Here is a 19005-nt window from a genome sequence, read left to right on the forward strand (position 1 = left end):
ATTACATGAGATGCATCTGATATTGTATTTTTGTATTATATCAAAATAGTATGCGTTTTTATTTCATTAGAAAATAAAACAATTTCCATTTAAAATACTCAATATGCTGCCTGTCTATTGGTATATAGTAGGTATTGCACACATGTCTAACAAAACAGAAACATACAGACATGAGAAAAAAAAAACTTTATGAACAAAAGGTACCTAAAACATTTATATAAAATGAATATTTATTATTAATGATTATCAATGTATTATTATTTTACAAAACAAACTTGTTTATACAAATGTATAAATGCATTGTTTAGCACCCTGTCCTTTCTTAATTTCCTCCATCCACTGCCCCCCAGTCTTCCCAGAGGCCTTTGCACAAAAAATGGACACCCCGGAACTGGCTGTGGCCAAACTCTTTAGTTTTTGGGTGTCCACATTTTTGGCAAAGGTACTGTTCTGGGTTTTGTCTTTTCTTACGAATCAACCCTTGTGCTGCGGCTGCCTCCGTCTGCTTTTTATGCCGCCAAGCTGTTGTCTTAGGCAACTTCTGGTCAGCAGGTGTTGGTACAACAGCAGCGAGTGCATGTGCAGCAGCAGGTGGTTCATGTGTGTGTTCTGGAGGAGGAGGAAGAGGAGAATGATGAGGAGGAAGAGGAGGAGGAGGATGGCCTTGAACATGCTGTCTTGCCAGTCCAGATGTATCCTCATTGATGGCGAACACAAAGGCTGAGTGCACATGCTGGACTGGTTGTTCAAATTTTGACAGCATGGGTGGTAAGTGTTCAGAGGCCACCAAGGGAGCAGAAAACGGCTGGACGTTGTGCTGCAGGACCTCCTTCTCCGGTCTCTTCTTTCTGGCATTATGCCTACGTACAGAAAATACAACAATTAGCATATGTAGGTAGAGATGGGTGGAATGTGCAAATAGACAAAAATAAACAATTTATTCCTGAACCTACCACTAGAAGAGTGTGAGCTGGTTCAAGTCAAAAAGCTTCAATTTAGTCCGGGCCATGATTCCAGGGCTGTCCAGGACTACATCCCTAATCATCCTATAGGCCCGGAGTATGGCAGCCCACCGGTTCATCCTGACCCTGGCGATAGTCTGACCAGCAGGGTAAATGCGGCCTCAACCAGACGACTCGCATTGGGCCACTGAGCTGGCCCACTGCCTTCACCAAGGAAGCATCTGGGAAGTGAGAAAGGGAGAAAGCAGTATTAATCTGATTATTTGAAGAATATGGGACAAACAACTGAATAACACTGTACCGGTAATGTTGTGAGATACAACTAATTGTGTATATTGTTAATCAACTAAATAGACAGCTCCAATTATTTATTTTTTCTCTTGACTTTATTTTTTATCTAAGTAACTTAAAGTGCAAAGAAAAGACATAATCTGCAAGAAAACTATTTCATGAAATACTGTCTTGAAACATACGAATGCTCCAAAGAAATGGGTAAATTTGGAAACGTACCGCTTCAGACTTGCGATGCCTGGGGTCACACTGGTTGCAGAGTGGCTGACCTTAAACCTGCCCTTCAGCACTCGGTCACGGTGGCGAGGCGGGTAGATGAGAGGGCCCTTGTCATGCTCTGATAGGCTGTCCCACAGAGCGACAATCTCATCTACCTTGTCCTGTGTGGCAAACCCTGATGGCGCAGGTCAACCAGACTGTTGGCCAGCTTGATGACATGCTGATATCCAGCTTGGCCATCTGGTCCCACACTCTCCACCTGGGCATCAAAAGAAATTATTACACATCTATATTATCACAGTCATATTCTCCAATATCAAAGTAACATAATATTTCATGTCCATAAGGTTATTTATTTGGTATGTAGCAGTGAAATATGCAAAATAATCTACAGCTAGCCATTCATTATTAAAAAAATAACCCCCTAAATGAAATATCAAAATGATCACCCCATACAACCTCATTGTTGATTGCTAATGGGTATTTATTTACCTGGCTCTGAGTGACTGTCTCTTTGCTGGACCTCTCTCGTATGATGACAGACCAGGAGGTTGTAGAGCCGCCGTCTGTTGGTGAATGGGCTGCAGGGCGTTGCATCTGGGGTGTCAGGATCGGCAAAGTCTTCCTCAAGAGCTCTATTTGTGCTCAATGTGTGTAATGCAGATGTTTTAACACCACATGGGTGAAATACAGCTGCTACCCATAAGTAGCATGACCACAATACCTGTGTATTCGCCCGGGCTGGTATAGTCCTGAACCATCCTGAAGCCCAGAAGCTGTTCGCTCAGGACGTTCAGGTACTGCTGCATCTGGCCGCCGTAGCAGATGTTTTCCCTGCTGCCACCTTCAACAGCAGCGACTCCACGTGCTTCGTTCCACTGCACCAGCCCTTCGAGCAGGTCACTTGAAAGTGCAAGGCACTTGCACTTGTACCTAAAAACAAAGGCAGAAGTGATCACCAAGAAAAACACTGAGTGTGCACACACAAACAATTATTTTTACACATTATTTTTGTGTAATGCAAACCTGGTACGAAGCGATTCAGGTGCAGGTGGAACGACTCCAGGGACGTTGTGCCACGTGCACAGCGGTACAAAGGCAGAATGAACCCTCCCTTGGTCACCTCTCCTACCTTCCTGTACAGCTGTACAGCTGGCGGGTCCTGGATGCACTTTATGTGGTGCTGCTGGGTAAGCCAGATGTCCTGCATCCTCTCCTGGTCCAAAACCCTGAAAAAAAAAAGAATATACATGCATAATACATATTGAAACAAAATAAAAATAATTATCTCTACTGATGAGACAAAAGTACACTTCTGGTGTGAAAAGTGCACCTCAGAATCCGCTGACACCAGCCTTTGAGCGGCCTTCTGCTGCAAGCGAGGTGAACGGACTGGCGTTGAGGTTGTTGGCAGAACTGTGAATAACACATAATTTTAATCACTAAATTTGTAATAATCATCAAAATTAATAAATCTCAGTTTGAAGACGGTTATGGTTACACAATACCATATGATGCAAGTACATTTATTTGTGATCACAAGTTCAGCTGAGCATGAATTTATTTTTTCACCACACAAGACTCACCCTGTGGCTCCACCTCCATCTTCACCTGTTGGCTCTAAAAGGCAGAAAATTGACACTCTTATTCAGAATTACATTAGAACATGCATAGAATCAACCCAGGAATAAATGGATCTAAAAACTCACTGTGCACTGTGGCTGACTGGGAATGGGAGTTTTGGGTGGGAGGAGGAGAAGCCAGACGTGAAGGGTGAGGGACAACAGGCTAGGATGCAGAAGATGGCTTTTCTTTTTCTGCTGGTCCCTCCGCAGGATGCATTTATTCAGGGCATCCATCTTGCTGCCTGCCTGGGTGTCCTTGCTCCTGATGAATCTCACATAGCTGCATAAGAAACGTATACAATGAAATAATAGAAAGATAATAAAATGTGTACAAAAAAAGGCATAAGAAAGCATCAAAATATATTACCTTTTCCTCTCACTGTCCTTATCAGGTGGACCCTGTGTGCATCCTGTGTGTGACCCTTAGCTCCTTGTAGGTAACATGCCCTCTCTCTGCCTGCGCACTTTGATGGCTTCTACGACTTTCTTGAATCTGCAGGCATCCTGGAGAAAGACAATCCTTGTTGGCCTTATGAGGGCACCTCTGTCCAGTTTGCCAGCCTCGTGCTTCCACTGATGCCCAGACAGGACCATAAGGGAGTAGCCAAGGTCATTCGCCAGCATCCACTTGAAGGTTTTCCCCCTGTAGCCTACTGACCAAACTGGATGGTACTTTAACTTGTCACCAGCAAGTCATCAAAAGGAATTCCCTCCACCTTGGATAACCCTGACCTTGGCCTTCGCCAACACAGCTTACTGGCGTCGATGAAAATCATGAATGAAACTACTTTTTACTGAATTATATGTTAGGCGGGTCAAACGTCATCACAACTTTACGAACGGCTCGGCATTACCCCAATTTTTTTTTTTCGCTTCTGCATGCAGTAACCTACACATAGGCAAGGTAAAATGCTTATAATATGCCTCTTTGAAAAACAATACACGAGAAAGAAAAATATGCTGACTTTAACGTGCTGCAAAATTGCAGCGTTAAAAAAAATAAGCTTGTGTTTTATTTTGTTTTGTTAACGCAATCGTCGGATCAAAACAGCAAGAGAGAGTTTTATTTCGGGGGGGATTAGCGTGAATGGCGTCCGAGTCGAAGGTGGCCATGGGAGCAACGAGCGCCTCTGAAACAATTCTCCGAGAGCCAACGGGGCGAGGGGTGCCGGGCGCGAAACGATTCCTCCGGAAGCCAATCCGAGCGCGGGGCCTGAAACAGTTCGTGGGCCGGCCAATGCGGCAAGGGGAGCCGAGGCGGAGCGCGGTGAAACAATTCGTCCGGCGGCCAATCTGAGAGCGGAGACGGATGAAACAAATTGCAACAATTCCCCTAAGATAAACAAAAACTCAACAACTGTAGGCCATATAATCAATGGTCTCACAGTTTTGAACACTGCATACCCAACAGAGAAACTATTAAGTCCCGACCCAGAATAACCTCGAAAATAAAACAGGGGAAAATAACAAAAGAGTGAACAGATGGAAGGATTGAATGTTCCACCCAGCTGGTTTAACATCTTCCTAACAAAATTAGACAAGCCTCCATATAGGCTACAACACAGGCTCAAGGAAGCAAACACTGGATTTGTCAATCAAAATAAGATTTATTGAATTATAAAAGAATATGGTGGTGGTAAGTGCTGAGAGAGAGAATAAGAATGTGTCCTGGATTTAAAATGCTTCCCTCCAGGTGACACAAATCAACAAGTTGATTGCAGGTGAGTTAGTTAACACCAACAAATCACAGGTTAGAATTGGTAATGCTGATAACCAGAACAAAGAAAGCAGAAGGACACTGGGTGCTGCTTCTCAATATCCCTTCTCATTAAAGAGCCCGTTGCTCTGCCAACCACAGTTCCACACTTTTGCCTTCGTGCACACTGCAAAAGGCTTTTCCAGAATACCGTGAATGTCCATATTCCTTCGTTTTGGGCGTGCACTTTTTCAGTCTTTTCTGCGGCAGGCCTAGGGAAATCGCCTCTTCCTTTTTCTTTCTCCTCCAGGCCGTTGTCCTGGGCACATCAGCCACATTGTCTGCAGCTGCAATTCTTCTCTTCTCAGACAGCCATTGCGATACTGTCTTGCCAGAAGAAGTGGCACAGAAGCTTTGCCCACGGAAGGAGCTGTGCCCAAACTCCAATCGCTTAGGCTTCCCACACAGACTGCAAGGAAACACTGTTGGATCCTTTCTCCGGGCGGTGGCTCTGTCCTGCTTTAAGGCCTTGAGGTCTTCTTCAGCCCTCTTCTTCCTCCTCCAGGCTGTGGCCCTCGGCACCCGTTTAAGGGCCACCTCAGCCACAGCTGATGGAGGAGGGAGCACAGCCAGCGACGCGCATGAAGGAACTGTAAAAGACAAATAAAAAAAAAAAAGTTATTTTAGACAATGGTTGTATTTGATATGAATTCATTGTTTTACATTTATAGCTTAAAGATCTTACCTGACACTTTCACAGTTTTCATTTGTGGAGGCCACTGCTGGCTCGTGGATGGGGAGGCTGGAGGAGATGACGGTTTCTCCAGGCCTTTCCGGAACAGCCTCCTCCTCTCTTTTTCCTCTGAAGATATTACAGGAGGCCAATGAGGTTTGGAAAACTTTTCACTTTTTTTTTTAAGGCTTCTGCCTTGCTGACACGCTGTAAAGTGTTAGCGAAGTCTGACTCCAACCTCCGTCGAAGTTTCTCCCTCCGTTCCCTCTCTTGTCTGGGGAGGACTGGAGGCCATCCTTGTTTCCTAGGCATTTTTTTCAAGATTAGTGATGCTCACTCAAGACACTGAATCAAACTGGTCAACATATCACACAGTGGGGCCACAACATTTATACTCGGGTGAATGGGTGGGGCCCAGGTGCGCAGGGGGCCGCAAGGGGGCCTACAGAGAAGATTGGCGCGGATACATGTTAATGGAACCATACCAATGTTCTCTGTTGGCCCCCCTGCGCCCAACCCATTCACCGATTATAAATGTTGTGGCCGATCCTCCTCTGCTCAAATAATTGTTAATCGCCTTCAAGAAGAAAAAAAAGTCACAGAGCTACTTTAAATTGAGAAGAAATAAGTAAAAAAAACAACAACAAAAAAACAAAACAATGTACTTTAGATAAATTGTTTCGCTCTTCAAAAACCCACAGAAAACTGCAGGGATATCATATTGGTGAGCAATCATGTCTGGTCACATCTCTTATCGTATCGCGTTCCTGCTTAACATTTTCTAATCCCCATCTATATTCTGAGGTGTACTGGGCACAAGGCGACTTTAAAAACAAAAACTCAACAACTGTAGGCCATATAATCAATGGTCACACAGTTTTTGAACACTGCATACCCAACAGAGAAACTAATCTTATTTATTCAATCAAAATAAGATTTATTGAATTATAAAAGAATATGGTGGTGGTAAGTGCTGAGAGAGAGAATAAGAATCTGTCCTGGATTTAAAATGCTTCCCTCCAGGTGACACAAATCAACAAGTTGATTGCAGGTGAGTTAGTTAACACCAACAAATCACAGGTTAGAATTGGTAATGCTGATAACCAGAACAAAGAAAGCAGAAGGACACTGGGTGCTGCTTCTCAATATCCCTTCTATAGCCTACTCTTTGGCGCGGGTTCGAATCACGGCCGAAGCAGAAATGTTAAAATCTTATATTTATATCGTGTTAAACATTACGTTATATTTATATCGTGCCTATTTTATATGTCGGTGTATAAATAAAAGTTACACGCCGTGTATAATTTGTTTCACCTTTTTCTTCAGTAAAATAAATATCAATTAAAGATTTATACTATGCCTATTTTATATGTCAATGTATAAATAAAAGTTACATGCTGTGTATTATTTGTTTCACCTTTTTCTTCAATAAAATGATCAATTAAATATCTGTTGTTGTTGTTGATGATGATGTATAGATGCAGAAAACACCAAACGCAGCAGCAGTAGGCTACAGTGTGAAATAGATTATTTATTTTAAACTACAATACAATGCAATGCAATAAAACATGATAATAAAAATAATATTAAAGCATCAGAGCAGACACATGGCATAACTGTTCTGTGCAGAGATGCAGAACAGTGGGACAAGGCTTTATTCCTCTTTTTTAAACCACATCAATCACAGCAGACAGACACATAGTATAAGAGCTCAGTACAGACATGCATGGATACATAACGCAGCGACATTACAGTGTGAAGTACCTGTGTCATACAAGGCTTTTTTATTTAACCACGTGGACGTAACTCCAAAGACAGAGACCACATTAATGAACATACCCACGTGTCCAAAAGGCCTATATAACTTGTCAGCGCATAAAATCAGAACAGCACAAAGGCATGACAATGTGTTATACAGGTGTGAATGGGACAGACAATGTTTTTTTCTTAAACCATATGATAGGCAGCAGACACACAGTATAGGCCTACATAACTTGTCAGTGCAAAGAATCAGAATGGTACAAAGGCATGACAATGTTACACAGGTGTGAATGGGATACACAATTTTTTTTCAAGCATAGCATCACTATGCTGTAGAAGAGTTGTGGCAGGTGTGGACCGGTGTTTGTAGAAAGCCAGAAGAGAGCCACACACAGACACACCGACAGTGTTCAGACAGCTACTTACTTGTAGGTGAGGATTGCCGGGAAGAGGGCGCGATGCCCCTCTCCCAGCTGACCCACGACATCCTGCGACCAGGCAGCTACCTTCCTCTTACACCGACAGCACTCCAGGTACTCGGTGGCCATCAAGTACCAGCCGTCGATGTCCAGGACCCTCCGGATGGTCCTGTAGAGCCCACACTTCGTGAGGGCCCTATTACAGCACGTCGGCCGGACGCCCCACAGACGCAGGGGCGTCCAGAGGAACAGCCGACACGCGAAGAAGGCAGCCGGTGAGGCGGGTGGCTGAGTGTAACTCGGCCGGGGCTGAGGGGGGTCCCACCACAGCTTGAGGTCTGTGGTGAGTTTGGTCCTCCCCTCGCTGTCTGTCTTAAACAGCGCCCGGCCGATCCACTCCTGCTCTTCCCCGGTGAGAGCTGTCCGCCAGCTCTCAGGCAACCGGGACTGTGAGGGAAAAAACAACACAAACAAACACACTGTAAGGAGGCTGAGAGGAGGTGCTACATGCAGTTTGACAGTCAACTCCACTGAGTTGTGCGTCCATGAGTACGGGCACGTGTGTGTGTGTGTTTGTACCTCAGCCGAAGCAGGAGTGGGCGTTGCGGGCTGCTCCACCTTCCTCTTCCTCTTCGCCGGCGCTGGTGCCAGGGTGGCCTCCCCAGATGGCATCTCCTCCACGGAGACGCGACGGGGCTCCTCCCTGGTCAACGCCGGAGCCCGAGCCGGAACCGCGAGCGTAGGTGGAGCAGCCGCAACTCGAGGTGGTGGTGGTGGTGGGGGTGGGGGAGGGATGGAGGACAATGCCGGAGGAGGTGGAGATGGAGGCCTCACCACCAGCGGGAGCGGGAGAGTCTGAAGGACCTGTACGTGAGCTTCAGAGACTTTCACACACAACAAAATGGCATCAGCACAATGATAGTCATGGGGCAACACACAGGCAGGCAAGACTAAGTGAGTCTGAGTGTTGATGACGTGCAGCATGCCAGTGATTAGATGACGTGCAGCATGCCAGTGATAGGGCAGATGGTTTGGTGCTACAAGGTGAATGTTAAGAGATGCAGCAGGGCCAAGGGAAGTAGACATGTGAAGGTGTTTAATCAAATCTACATTACCACTACGTTAGTGAGGATGGCACATCTACCACCGACAAAGACGGCTACATTACCTGCCAAACCTACCTTTGTCCTTCAAGCATCAGCTGTAGTGACCAGTAAATTAAACCATTACAGTTAATGCAAAAATACTGACAGAAGAATATATATTGAAGGCAAATGTTACAGTGTGACACGTCCATTGTGGTGGCAGTAGCTAAGTCAGTGGCCATCTGGACCAGTTCCTCGTCCGTCACCTCTGTGGTGGGGGGCGGCGGAACCGAGGGGCGCTGGTCTCTGACGGATGTAGACACCGCTGTGGGGGGGGGTGATGGTTAGTTAATCCTGTACACTGAACCTCTGTTGTGTTAAAGAGAAAGAAAGAGATCTACCTGGAACTGCAGGCCGTGCTGGTGTGGTCATCAGCTTCCTGACCTTGGCCTGCAGCTCACCTGGGGCCATTGGACGCCTTCCCAGTAGGGCCGAGAACATGGGAGCGATCGGCTTGCGGGGCGGCAGCGCGGTGGAAGCAGCGGCCTTGCTGGGGCCACTGCTGGTGGTGGTGCTGCTGCTGGTGGGAGGTGGGGGGGTAGCAGCCGCCTCTGCCGACCGCTCCTTGTCTCGGCCCAGGATGTACTTCCTGGCGGCGTCCATCGAGGTCCCAGGCTGCGGTGATTTCCGCCGTAGCCACTTGACAAAGCTGCAAGACAATGATCAAAGATTAACACGCATATCAACAAGTCACATCACCCTGTCAACAGTCCACTGCCCTTCACCACAACAGGACTTACGTCTGGTGCTTCTTCTCCGTGGAGTCGTACAGGTCCTTCAGGGTGGCCTCCTTGTAGTCCCCAAAGCCAACAAGCGCCTCGCCCTCACACCCGGGCTGAGTGGCGCGAGCCCGGGCCTCCTCGTGCACCCGGTGGTACCTCAGCTGCTCCGCAAAAGCAGGGTGGGCGCACGAGTACCGGGCGAGTGCGTCCTTGTTGGCCATAAGGGGGCTGTCGGAGGCACTTTTCTCCCGCTCCCGCTGGTGGCTGGCAACCAACTGCGTGGTGTAGCCCACGTCGTTCTCCAGGAGCCAGCGGAACGTTTGACCCTGGTACTTCCCAAACTGGATGCTGTGGCAGCCCAGCACCACCATGGGGTTCCCAGGGTCACCGCCCTTGGAGACGACGTGGGCTTGGGCCTCCTTCTCCACCTCCTCCGGCTTCTTGGCCCTCGCAGCAGCGGCGGTCCCGCGTGGCCCCTTAGCGGCGATGAAGGCCACCGCCTCATCAGAGGCCCGCAGGAGAAGCTGCTGCGAGGGCGTCATTTTAAAGTTAGCAAAATCCATTTCTACAATGACAAGAAATGACACAGCACAGCATTAAATGAGCATTACAGGTTAAACTACATGTTAATTGCCATATTACAGGAATATCACACATAAGATTAATGATATACTAGTACTACACATTCACTATTGAAATATTAACGTTAACAAATTAACATAACGTGACACAACAGGTAAATAATGACCCCAGGGTTAGCCCCCTATGCACTGGCAGCCATTAAACAAACAGGCTTATTGTTAATGCATAAAACATACACTTAAACTTTATATGTTGATGTCACGTGGTGATATTATAATCTTAAGGGTCTAAAGATACTAACTGTATGGTCTTTTCATAATTTAATTTTCTTTTCAGAGATCGTCACATGTTGTCCCATTAATTTCCAATGCAATGCAATGCATTACATTACATTACATGCTAGCGATCTCTCAAAATGTATTTAATCAGACTACGTGGTTATCTTCCTTAGACCCTGTAGATGTAGTTACTACAGTTTGGAGTCGAAATTCGAAGTGTATGGTTTACTTTAAATGTGTAAACAGGACGCCTGACGTTGACGTTCACGTTAATTAACTAACGTAACGTTATCTTTTAAATATCAAAACCAGCGATTGACGGCAAGATGTAATAATACATCGACAAATTCCATGTCAGTACATTGTAAAAGTACTCTGGGAAGACAATGTTATATCAGTACATTCGTAATATTCTATTTATTTTTGTTTTACTCAGTCACTCGGTGACTCGGTCTCCGTCAGGTACGGTTTGTTTATGGTTGCTATGACAAACGCTCGATAATCCGAGCTGCTGATTGGCCCAAAACGCTCGATAATTCGAGCTGCTGATTGGCCCAAAACGCTCGATAAACGCTCGATAATCCGAGCTGCTGATTGGCCCAAAGCTGAAAACGCTCGATAAACGCTCGATTTTCCGAGCTGCTGATTGGCCCAAATCTGAAAACGCTCGATAAACGCTCGATTTTCCGAGCTGCTGATTGGCTGGCATCCAGAGACCATTGCTGGGCAGAATTATTTGTAATGATTGCGTTTACCATCCTAATGTTTCCTCAGCCGATTTAATCAACCGTATCTTAATCTGACCGTTTTCGCATAGTTAATGATCATTCTGAATCTTCGTTCCCTTTTACACAAACTAGGAGATATCGACACGAATTTGATCAAATATGATTATATAGACTAAACGCTAATGTATAAAGTAATTGAAATTCACTTACCATGCATGCGTGTTGTTTTCGCTGGCAAATTTGCGTCGTTTTTCTTGGCTTGTTTTTCTTTAGTAACGTTACCTGAAAACACAGAGCGAAAACGAGAATTATATACACTAAAGTGCATTTTAATTTTCACTCACCACAAACAAAACTCAACTAACGGTGTTACTAAATAAATGTCTTTAAATAAATGAATTTCTTGCTTCGTAATTGAGAGGAATTGCAGGACAAACGCTTTTCGCTGCATTCAGGACTAACTTTCTCCTGTCGAGCATCATCTGACAGATCAAACTGTAAAGAAACACCATAAAAGTCGATGATCAAAACAAAATTATGCTAGAGTTGAGACTGAAAGGTTGTCTAACTTGTCTTGTATCGCTAAACTAAACTGAAGTAGTTATAGATGTCTGAAGTAGTTATAGATGTATATGACTGGATATCATATTTGTCAATCATTGTATTTCTCTAAACGTCAGTTTAAACATTCATGACTATTTTCTGCATTGAGTGAAAAGGACAAAAACAGTTTAAGATTTCTGAGACTTCATTAAATAAAAATTAATTACCAGTGCTTGTCAGCTTTTTTTCCTGTTTGATCAATTAGAATATTTATGAACAATTATTACTTATTTTAATATATACTTTAATTAAAAAGTAAAATAATCACCATCATGTGTGTGTTATATGTGGCAAATTCAGGAGAATCAGAGGTGTGTTTGGGCCAAATACTTCATTTGTACTTTCATTTTGTACATCATTTGTACTGCCTCTACAAAAAAGGGCAATAAGAAAGACAACCGGGAAGGAAAGAGAATAAGATGCCATGTATATAAAGCACAGAAAGACTTAACCCTCTGGGGTTCCTCATTTTTTTTGTCACACTTGGGGTCTTCGGGTCTAAAATGACCCGGAGGGCGGGATTCAGATAAAAAAAATTTCAGTAAAATCAATGAAATGTATTTTTGTTCAATAATATTTTTTCTTTTTTTCTGTGGTGTTTTGAGAGAATTTTATGATAATAATTAATATTTATGCAATAATTATGATCCATTTTTCCCCATTGAATATAATATAATTTTTTATTTTTTTTATTTATTTTTTTATTTTTAATTAATGCTGTATTTCAGGTTAAAGTAGAGACTAGGCCTATAGAAAACAATGTTTGAAGTCAGATTGGTGCCATCTGGTGGATGTAGTGAGCATAATTATCGTGCAATATCATATTTTAACCACTAGATGAATTTACAGCTCTCTGTAGAAAGGCTTGTGAATTCTAGTTGTTTTTGCACATATTTGCCTATTTTTTTTCAGGTTGTGGATTTTAATATATAATAAGTGATTCTCAAAGACTATTTTTGTCAAGTTTTTTGTTTGTTTGGTTGGTTTAAATGGTCATTTGAAGTGCCAGTTTTACTTTATAATACAGTCAAACCTGAACATTGCATTAGAAAGAGAACAAATGGAAAGCATTTTGTTACCCATTGTTTTAATTCTAACTTAATAAAAATGCAATTCTTTCAGTCATAACATTTTTTATTAACCTAAACCAGGTTATTAACCATTTTTAATAAACATTTTCATTAAAATTATTTTTTGTACAATTCAGTGTTCTTATTCAAAATTGGCAACAGCAATTATGACCAAAAAACTAAGGCATTTTTAGAGTTTTGTCTGAGTGACACACACAAAACTAAAAACTCATAACTCCAAAACTATAACAAGGAGAGTCAAAAGGTAGGTATCGTTTGATAGAACCCTTTTCAAATTTTTTGAAAATATAAATTACATTACATTTGGACAGTCTCCTGCCGAGAAACTGCTGATAAAAGACAAAAAAAAATATATATAATTTTTATTATGATTTTGCATATCTCTCTTGTTTGACATGCAATAACTCGGGAATGAAATATGGTAGGGGAAAAATTCTTTTTTGGGGAAGTTTCCCTAAATGTGAGCTGCATCTGGATACAATTTTGTGGTGATCCCATAAAGTACTCAAAAGTTACAGCATTTGGAACAAAGGTAGCCTTTTTGTTTAGTCCTCACACATTTGGAAGGCAATAAAAAAATTTAGTTTTCTGAGTGACACACAAAACTAAAGACTCATAACTTCAAAACTGTAGCAAGGAGAGTCAAAAGGTAGGTATCTTTTGAAAGAACACTTTTCAAATTTTTTGGAAATATAAATTATATTACATTTGTACATTCTCCTGCTGAGAAACTGCTGATAAAAGACAAGAAATATATATAATTTTTATAATGATAATGCATATCTTTCTTATTTGACATGGAATAACTCAGGAAGGAAATAAGGTAGGAGGAAAATTTGTGGAAGTTTTGTGGAAAATTTGTCTTTTTTGGGGAAGTCCCTCTACATATGAGCTGCATCTGGATAAAATTTTGTGGTGATTGGATAAAGCAATCAAAAGTTACAGCATTTGGAACCAAATTGTTCAGTCTTTGACGCCCCCTCATGGGCATTTTTATATTGTTTCACCATGAAGAATATCTTGTCATAAAAGCAATAAGTTCATTTTGATCTAATTTTAATTGTAATAATATGCTGTAAAAAAATAAATGCCATTTTCAATGATTTTTTAATGTTTCATGAGATGTATGATGTTTCTGACACATTGCAGTACATAGTACAAAAAAGTATTTTATAGATTATGGAAAAAAAAGATTCTATTTATCAGCAAATAACTCAGCAATACTTAGGAGTTTTTCAAATTGCTACATTTACTGTAAATATCAGACTCTAAGCTTTCAAATGACACCAATTTTGTTTTAATCAAGACAATATTTTTGAAAAATATGATAATTAATATTTTCGCAGCTAGGTGGCGTCCGCGGGCGGTACACTCCGGTTTAGCGCGACTAGTCAGCTCTCATTCAGAGTTGATTGAAGTGGTTGGATGCTGAGATTCTAAACTTTAAGATGATATATATTTTGTGTTATTCCACGTTTGAAAACGAGCATGGACGGTTCCGGGAAAATTGGAAAACACTTTGCACCCAGGAAAGACGAGAGACTTGTTTTTTAGCCAAGTATGCATAACTTCATGAGGAATATCTCGTGATCAAAGCAATGGATTATGTTGTGTTTGGGCTCTTTGTAATCGTGAGAATCTGCTGTAAATAAACATGTTCGATTGTTCACAATCCATGCATGTTTCATTGAGTTATGAGCTGAAACGTCACATCAAAACAACATAGCATCACTGCTATTTCTACTTCATAGACGCGCCTCTGGTATTTTTTGTGTTAGAACGCCATAAGGAATATCTTTAGTTCTGAGTGATGGATTATGGTATGTTTGGGCTCTTTTTAATCGTGCGAGTCTGCTGAAAATAATGATGCCAATGCCATTTTCCACAATTGATGCATGCTTCATTGAGTTATGAGTTAAAACGCGACATAAGTGCTACATCTATAATAAGTGCTCTATGCGCGCTGTGGGGGTGTGTTACAACTCCACGAGGAATATCTTTAGATCTGAGTGATGGATTTTGCTGAGTTTGGGCTCTTTTTAATCGTGAGAGTCTGCTGAAAATAATGGTGTGCATTTTTCTACGATCTGTGCATGCTTCGTGAAGTTATAAGTGAAAACCAAACGCGAGTGCTTCATGAGTATATACTAGGATAGGCACGTCTGAGGTATTTTTGTGTTAGAACGCCATGAGGAATATCTTTAGATCTGATTGATGGAATATATTGATACATCTATAATAAGTGCTCTATGCGCGCTGTGGGGGTGTGTTACAACTCCACGAGGAATATCTTTAGATCTGAGTGATGGATTTTGCTGAGTTTGGGCTCTTTTTAATCGTGAGCTCCTGCTGTAAATAATGACGTGTCATTTTTCATGATCGATGTATGTTTCATGAAGATACGAGTAAAAAGGCCAAGTCTAAGCTACCTTGTTTGGCTACGTGCGTCTGTGGATTTTTGTGTGTGTTAGAACTCCATGAGAAATATCTTTAGTTCTGAGTGATGGATTATGTTGATTTTGGACTCATTTTAATTGTAAGCATCTGCTGTAAATAATGACGTGTCATTTTCCACAATCGGAGCATGTTTCATGAAGTTACGAGCGGAAATGTGTCTAAAATTCAGTATCCATATATGGGTCTCTTGAGGGGATTCTTTTACAAAAACCTTGCTTAAGTTTAGTTAAAAGCCTGAAACAATTATGCTTGTTGTATTCTACTCATTGAGACCTTTCAAATGACATATGACACAGGACTATCTGAGCTGTATGATGTATTTGACATATTGCTGTATGTAGTACAAAAAAGTAGTTAAATATTGTAATAAATTATGAAAACATTTTTTTTCTGTTTATCAGCAAATAACTCAGCACTACATAGGAGTTTATCAAATTGGCTACATTCATTGTAAATTTCAGACTCTAAGCTTTCAAATGACACCTGTTTTAAGTTGATCAATGTAATATTTTTGAAAAATATTATGATTATATTTTTCGCAGCTAGGTGGCGCCTGCGGGGGGTACACTCCGTTTTAGAGTGATAACTCAGCACTCTTTAGGAGTTGATCAAAGTGATTAGAGGCAGATTCTGAGATTCTAAGCTTTAAGATGATACCTATTTTTTGTTATCTTGGCTGATTTGTAGATTGTACGCACAAAAAAAACTCTGTATTTTCATATTTTTGCCAATTTCCCATTCATTTCCTATGGCGGGTCATTTTAGACCTGAGTGTGACTATTTTTTTTACGACCACTTAGACTTTTCAAATCCTGTCCCCAATTTTTTGGGGTGTTCATATATCAAGTACCAATAAAGTCACCAGGTTTCGGACCATTCCGATGAAGCTACGATTTTTAACAATTTTTTATTTGAACGCTTCGGGTCCATTTAGACCCGAAGAACCCCAGAGGGTTAATAAAACATTCTTGACATTATCATATGAAAAAAGAATGCAACCAATGTTTTAGAAGTAGCTATATCACCGCCTGAGACTTTCTCCTGTCAGTCTCGCATTAGAGCGTCTCACTGGCTCACAGCAGATGTCACACCTTCAACTTGAGTTCAAAGAAGTAACAGGAAGAGATGGTCTGCTTCCAAGCAAAGAAAATGTATTCGCAATTCTTCTAAGATCTTAAAAGAAAGAACCAGAAAGGCCGTAACCATGTCTTGAACATTGGGGTAACATTGGGTAACAATTCAAAATTCATTAAAAATAAACATTATATGCATATATACTTTTGAGTTGAAAAATATTTGTAAAACTATCTAGTACCATCTTTCCCACGTACGCTCATGATTTAAAATATTTGCAAATAATATTTATGTTTTAAGACATGCATACATTCACATTTGTATGTCTAATGTCAAAAACACAAAATGTTTCTGGTCTCGTCACTTCGTTATTAATTACATGAATCATGTGAAAGATAGCATATTTTCAATTCAAAACAACAAAATTTGTATAAAAACAACATTAACATTTCTATTGTAAAACAGATGTCAAATATTAAATGTTTAGCCACTTATCTTACCACACACTCTTCCACCGTTAAAACTAAATCGTTTCGTTGGATTTGCACTGGTCCTCTGTGAACAGCAAGACCCTCCTGACGAGCGCTGTTACACCGCTGAGGCCGACCAGCCTGAAAATGCCTTGGTAAAGCAAGAGTTTACAGATGTTATGAGATGTAAATAGCAACCACTTCATGGAAGATGATCAGATATTTCTTTTAATTTTATTCATTTGTGTTTACGCCGCTCAAATGGTTCTCTGCAAGGCCCCCAATGATCCACCGGTCGGCAGTGGCCTCCGAAGCTTAAATGGATAGGATTCACCTAAAATTGAAAATTCTGTCATCATTTACTCATGTCGTTCCCAACCCATAAGACTTTCGTTCATCTTCGGAACACAAATGAAGATCTTTTTGATGAAATCTGAGAGCTTTCTGTCCCTCCATTGACAGCTATGCAACAACAACTTTACGCTTCAAAAAGTTAATTAAGAGATCGTAAAACTAATCCATATAAATCAAGCGGTTTAGTCCAAATTTTCTAGAGACATGATCATTTAGCCTATATGATGAACAGATTGAATTTAGGCTTTTATTCACATTTAAACATGGATCAGTGAACATAAACTCAACCGAACCTGTGTAACACGAGAATGAATCTCATTGGTTCTCACACATCAAGCGAACATGCTTGAGCTTCCGTGTACCACAACTGATGTATGAGTTGATGAATTTTTATGTTTATGTGAATAAAAGCCTAAATTCAATCTGTTCATCATATAAAGCGATCTTTTGTCTTAAAAAAAAAAAAAGTTTACTACACCGCTTGATTCATACTGTATGAATTAGTTTTACGATCTCTTCACAAACTTTTTAAAGTGTCAAAGTGGTAGTCGCGTAGCTTTCAATTTCAAAACAGAAAAGCTCTCAGATTTCATCAAAAAGATCTTCATTTGTTTTCCGAAGATGAACGAAATTCTTACGGGTTAGGAATGAGGGTGAGTAATTGATGACAGAAACTGTCAGGTAAGATTTCTAAACAAATGTCTAAAATAATAGTTTTTTTACTTTGTCTTTTACAGGTCCTCCATGTGCATCGCTGGCTGTGCTCCCCCACACGGAAAAAACCTATATAAACATATATGTTTTAATATTTAATACACTGTAATGACATAATTCACCTATATATGCACCTATATGTTCACCTATATATGCACCTATATGTTCACCTATATATTACTAAAATTATTCAAATCCATAGCTACTACACTGTAAAAATAAAAATAAATCCCGTATACAAACGGTAAATCTCTGGCAGCAAAGTTTCCAGACGGATTCCGTTAAATTACGGCAAATAACCATTTCACAAAATTACTGGCAAAAACAGTAAAAATACAGAATTGACTTTAAAAGTTCAAAATTAAATTACAGTACATTACTTTTGATAATGGCTTATTAAACCACGGAAAAACGGATAAATGATGTCATATTATATTAAAAAAAACATTTAACTTTTAGGTTAAACTGTAAATTTAGGGTTTTATAAAGTTATTTTATAATAATGCTGTCTATCTACAGTAATTATCTTTTAATATAGTTTTTCTGTGTATAATAACTGTGAAGTTATGTATAAAAATGCAATAAGTACATGAATTCAAATAAATTCAAAAATTTGTATATTTACATATATTGTATATTTAATTTTTGCATTTCCAATTTTAAAACTTTGACCAATCTCTAATTAAGTACTTAATAATAGCAAATGTACAGTCAATTTCTGTTAAATTAACTAAATGTATAAGTTCAGAATACCTGCACATTTACAGTTTTACTCATTAAACATAAACACATAACATCAAGATACGTGAATGATAGGAAATACAAGCTTAGTATACAATTTAGAACATTTGAGACACATAAATCTGAAGCAGTGAGTTTAGGTCTTGCTGCAGCATCTGGATCAGTTGCAGAGGTTTGACTGATGCTGGAAGGCCTGCCAGGAGAGCATTACAATAGTCCAGTCTGGATAGAACAAGAGCTTAGACAAGGAGTTGTGTGGCTCCGATAGGAAGGGCCGGATCTTTCTGATGTTGTATAAGGCAAATCAGCAGGATCGCATGGTTTGGGTGAAAGTGAAACC

The 19005-nt window shown here is 40.8% G+C and overlaps 2 protein-coding genes across 2 annotated transcripts; both read right to left on the reverse strand.

The window, feature by feature from the left end:
- Window positions 1–1604: 1604 nt before the first annotated feature.
- On the reverse strand, window positions 1605–9494 carry LOC311083798 (uncharacterized protein). Its single transcript, XM_084115541.1, has 12 exons — window positions 9193–9494; window positions 8286–9116; window positions 7714–8153; window positions 5922–5968; window positions 5765–5830; window positions 5539–5655; window positions 5005–5443; window positions 3182–3377; window positions 3059–3092; window positions 2806–2888; window positions 1965–2701; window positions 1605–1731 (listed from the first exon to the last, which is right to left on the reverse strand). The coding sequence occupies exons 2-11, from the start codon at window positions 8790–8792 to the stop codon at window positions 2471–2473; spliced, it is 2160 nt and encodes a 719-aa protein (XP_083971667.1). The 5' UTR covers window positions 8793–9116; window positions 9193–9494; the 3' UTR covers window positions 1605–1731; window positions 1965–2470.
- LOC311083799 (uncharacterized protein) lies at window positions 8897–16189 on the reverse strand (the record flags this gene model as incomplete). The annotated part of the gene is made up of 7 exons (XM_084115542.1): window positions 8897–8907; window positions 8988–9116; window positions 9193–9500; window positions 9592–10138; window positions 11372–11443; window positions 11599–11656; window positions 16163–16189. The coding sequence occupies 7 exons, from the start codon at window positions 16187–16189 to the stop codon at window positions 8897–8899; spliced, it is 1152 nt and encodes a 383-aa protein (XP_083971668.1).
- Between the last annotated feature and the right edge of the window lie 2816 nt (window positions 16190–19005).

This window comes from Abramis brama, assembly GCF_963993115.1.
Source record: "Abramis brama genome assembly, chromosome: 5".
Taxonomy (NCBI): domain Eukaryota; kingdom Metazoa; phylum Chordata; class Actinopteri; order Cypriniformes; family Leuciscidae; genus Abramis; species Abramis brama.

Excerpts from the sequence above, each read along its gene's own strand:
- LOC311083798 (XM_084115541.1), bottom strand. The coding sequence starts at position 8,792 with ATGTCTACTTCCCTTGGCCCTGCTGCATCTCTTAACATTCACCTTGTA. Across the intron at positions 5,969-7,713 it reads CCGGCAATCCTCACCTACAA|GCCCCCTTGCGGCCCCCTGC; the intron begins GTAAGTAGCTGT and ends TCTTCTCTGTAG. Across the intron at positions 5,656-5,764 it reads AGGGAGAAACTTCGACGGAG|AGGAAAAAGAGAGGAGGAGG; the intron begins GTTGGAGTCAGA and ends TAATATCTTCAG.